This window comes from Etheostoma spectabile, chromosome 1 (genome assembly GCF_008692095.1).
Source record: "Etheostoma spectabile isolate EspeVRDwgs_2016 chromosome 1, UIUC_Espe_1.0, whole genome shotgun sequence".
In the NCBI taxonomy this organism is placed as follows: Eukaryota; Metazoa; Chordata; class Actinopteri; order Perciformes; family Percidae; genus Etheostoma; species Etheostoma spectabile.
The window spans coordinates 31,262,649-31,266,698 of NC_045733.1; the positions used below are offsets into that span (position 1 = coordinate 31,262,649).

A 4,050-nucleotide genomic window follows, 5' to 3' on the forward strand; every position below is an offset into this window, starting at 1 on the left:
AAAAAAAAAGCTGAGATCAGCGTCACTTGTTAATACAATGCAGTACAGTGAATAGTAACTTTGGTGAGTTCTTTACTTCAATTTTTAATTCACTGCCATCAGTAACTCAAAGTTACAAATTGTCCAATGCTTTGTTTTATGAACAAATGTGGACCCATCAGCCATGTAGAACCTCCTCTACTATATCATTTAGTTTCTAATCCCTTGTATTTTCCATTTACATTGCAAATTTATTTTATTTTTTTGTTCCAACAGCTTAACTCCCGACACTGATTTGGCCACCATCTTTACGCAGTCAGATGCGAACAGCCTAAACATGGTGGTTTATCATGCATGGACGGGTCTGTACAAGATCGATAACTCGTACTGGGCTTGGACTACTTCTTATGGATTCGATGTCAACGCAGACGATAATCAGTACCGGTGGGGGGAATCCTGGACACCCAGCGACGACAACAACTGTGCTATCGTCTATCACAACAACCAAAAGTAATGCGGACTGTACTAACGCCCCTTTTAAAAACTCACACAATGTTTTTGAATGTTGAACTGATTATTTTTATTGATTCTTAATTTTCTTGTCTATTCTTAAAGTTTAACATTTGGCAACAGAGATAGATAGATAGATAGATAGATTATTGTTGTGTGGTAATTAGAAGCATGTTGTTTATGTATGGAAACTGATGGCTGCCAGGAGTATGGGAGCTAAGAGAAGTCTGTGCAGTGCAACCTTAATGCTCTGAAAGTATTGGACTGACTCCTTTTACCAAAATTCATTAATTGCCTGCTAAGAGATACTTCCAAGGGCATAAACCTGCTTATAACATCAATACTGGCAAATAACGTTTTCAGTTTTCTTTTAGTTAGAACGTTAAACCGTCAATTTCACCAGAACTACTAAGTAGGTCTCCTAAATCACTTCATTAGAGACACTCTGAGGCCAATCAGAATCGAGTATTCACACACAGTGGTATAATTAACGTTATCGATGATTGCGTGACGGACATAATTACAAATATTATCTTGACACTTTTCTTTTTACAGTTAATCGCTTTTAGTCCCAACGTTTTCTTGGTTCTAAAGTTTTGTATTACTTGCGTTTCCATGTTTCCTTATTTGCGTGTGGGGTCCATTTGCATGTGTTTTCTTAAGTTGCAGCACAATGACTTCTCATGGCCGTCATATAGGAGGCTATAAGGGGCCACACTCCAAATTCAAACGCGTGATTTGAATTGGAAAGTGGACAGCAGTCGTGCAACAACTTTATTATCTGTAGCTAACAGGCTAAATTGGTCTAGTCCTGATATGAGCCATGCCGTCAGCTGTAAGCACAATGTTCCTCTGCAAAGAACACATTGAATTCAGGCCTCAGATTCTTGCTCTTTGACATTTTCTTTTTCATATTTCTCTTGTAGGTTTTATGCCAGACATTGTAATGGAAACTACTTTTTCTTTTGTATCGAGTACACAATCTATGGCACATACAAATACATGTTTATACCCCAGGCGATGTCATGGTCCAAGGCCAGGCAGTACTGCCAGAGTAACGGAGCCCGAGATCTGGCAAGTTTCCCATATAATTCCGACCTATATTCAACCGTCATAAATCGGGACTTTCCAGTCTGGACTGGACTGTACAGAAAAGGTAAAGACCACACAATTTCATCCTATAAACTGCTTATATATTCAAATCATATTCATAAGAGTGGAGAAAGGAGTTAACGATTGCTATAATCAAATTAGTCTGCATTCTGAAATATGTATGATAGTTAAAAAACCCTGCTGTTAGGCATGTTAACCCTTGTTGTCTTTCCCTCAACATGGAATAACCACTTTTGTTGTCCTTATTTTTTCAAAAAAGTATTGTTTTTTCAACATTTTTATTGTTTTTTTTTTCTAATTTTTTTTCTCGCTTTTTGTCCCTTTTGTCACTTTTTTGACATTTAAGCCGTTTTTTTCCCAAAAGTTTTTGACACCTACAGGCCCTTGAGTGGGTTTTTTTTTGCAGTTTTTGTCACTTTTTCCAGTATTTTTCACGCTTTTTCCCCCCAATGTTTTGTCGCCTTGTTCGACATTTTTTGCCTCCCATATTTCTGAGATTAAAAAAAAACTTGGAAACGGGTCAATTTGACCCCAGGACAACTAGAGGGTTAATAGTTAACAGTTTGATTATTTTTATTATAGTTTATGTATTGCTTTGATTTGTATTGTGCACTGTTTTAATATGTATCACATTGTATGTTTTATGTAAAGCACTTTAGCGCATTATAACTAATTTTCCTTCATGTTAACTGACGTAAGAATCAGTTAAAGATTTACAAACTTGATACTATTAAATCAAAAATAAAGTTCTGAAAAAGATTAGAGGCTATTCAATCTATTTCTTAAGCGCTAGTTTACTTGCCAGTGCTTACTTTGCATAAGCAAGTTGAACTCTTTGGCGTTCCCAGCTAAAAAAAACTAGGACACACGTCACTACGTCGATGAGGACTGGCGGGTTAAATCGTCCGTCCTACTCCGAGCATGTCCACCAGAGACACAGCTGACTGCTACACCAGTAGACCCAGTGCAGACGGTCTCAAACGAGACACACACACGGCGGGCAGATTGTGTCGGTCGTGCACCCAATTCCAGGAAAAAGGCTGCATGTGTCCACTGATGCATGTCCACAGATTTCCATGTAACATGGAAAGTATGTCCACGCCTTCCGGACGGTGAACTGTCAGGGACTCTACTGCCCGTTTGTCTTTTAACAGTTAATAATCATTTCACCATGTCAGAATAACGCTAAATTAGCATACGGTGACTAGCTCAACCCCCCCCAAATTTGGCCAAAAAGCTGATAGACATTTGTCTGTTTAGTTGACTTTCTGACAAGAAGTAACTTTCACCTCATCTGTGTCGCTGACGTTTCAAACATCTGTTCTGCAGGGGGGACATGGAGGTGGAGCTCCGGGCTGTCGGAGTACAGGAACTGGGCAGGCGGGGAGGCGGGGAGCGACGACTGTGTTTCCATCTCCTCGACCAGCAAACTGATGGCTACCCAAAACTGCGCTGCTCGATTTCCCTTCGTCTGCTTTGCCGACAACCTGGTCCTGGTGAAGGACAGCAAGACGTGGGAGGGGGCGCTGGAGCACTGCCGAGGCCTCAAGTCCACCTCCCAACCCAACCTCCGCTACGAGCTGGTCAGCGTGCAGCCTGGAGGAGACCACGACCGCGTGATGAGCAGGGTCATGGAGGCCGACACGGAGGAGGTGGGTTCAGTTTCAGAGACGCAGGTAGGACATGCTTTTATGGTTGCGACGGCTTAACGCATCTCCACTAACCAATGGGTGGAGCCCATTTGGAAGGAAATACGAATGGCTTTACAGCAATAAACCGAATGTCTCGCCTGGAAGGTTGCATTTTGTGGGCTGGAAAGCGGTTCTTCCGACTTTGGTGTGTTCATGAGCTTCAAGTAATTATGTTGGGACAACATAATTAAAAAAAAAAAAAACGTGTTAAAAAAAACAAACCACTTTGATAACCATTTCCAGCATTTGCATGACAACGCAAAGCAAATGAAACAGATCAGGTGGTCTGTAAAATATTAGTTTTTATTTAACCAGGAAGTCTTTTGAGATTGAAATCTCTTTTCCAAGGGCGACTTGGCCAAGCGGCACACCAGTTACAATTTAAATAGAAATACAGCATAGTCAAAACCAACAAACAAGCATCACACATAGAGGAAAGGAACAGGTCACATGTGGCAGTTACATTTGATTATAATGGCCTTAAATTCATTTAATGGGACTAGATCATTTAGATGTGGCAGGTTATTCCAAGACCATGGAGCGAAGTAAGAGAAGGCTTTTATTTCCCCCGGCTTAGTAAAAATATGATCAAGTTATTCAGACACCCCATGAATGCAGCAGAAAGCCGAAGCTGCATCGATTATTTGATTAATTTCAACACCTACTCCCACACATGGCTGCTCTGACATCTCTAGGTGCAACCTCTAAAACAGCCCGTGCTGCAACACATATCGCAAACAATTCCTATTGTTACACA

General features: G+C 40.8%; 1 protein-coding gene across 1 annotated transcript in view; it reads left to right on the forward strand.

Annotated features, from left to right (window-relative positions):
- The window catches only part of LOC116692376 (uncharacterized), a 3,804-nt gene extending 2,082 nt beyond the window's left edge, over positions 1 to 1,722 (forward strand). Inside the window, exons 3-4 of the mRNA XM_032520631.1 lie at positions 256 to 489; positions 1,416 to 1,722. Of these exons, the coding sequence (XP_032376522.1) occupies positions 256 to 489; positions 1,416 to 1,722 (541 nt within the window). The remainder of the gene's footprint in view (positions 1 to 255; positions 490 to 1,415) is intronic.
- Positions 1,723 to 4,050: the final 2,328 nt, after the last annotated feature.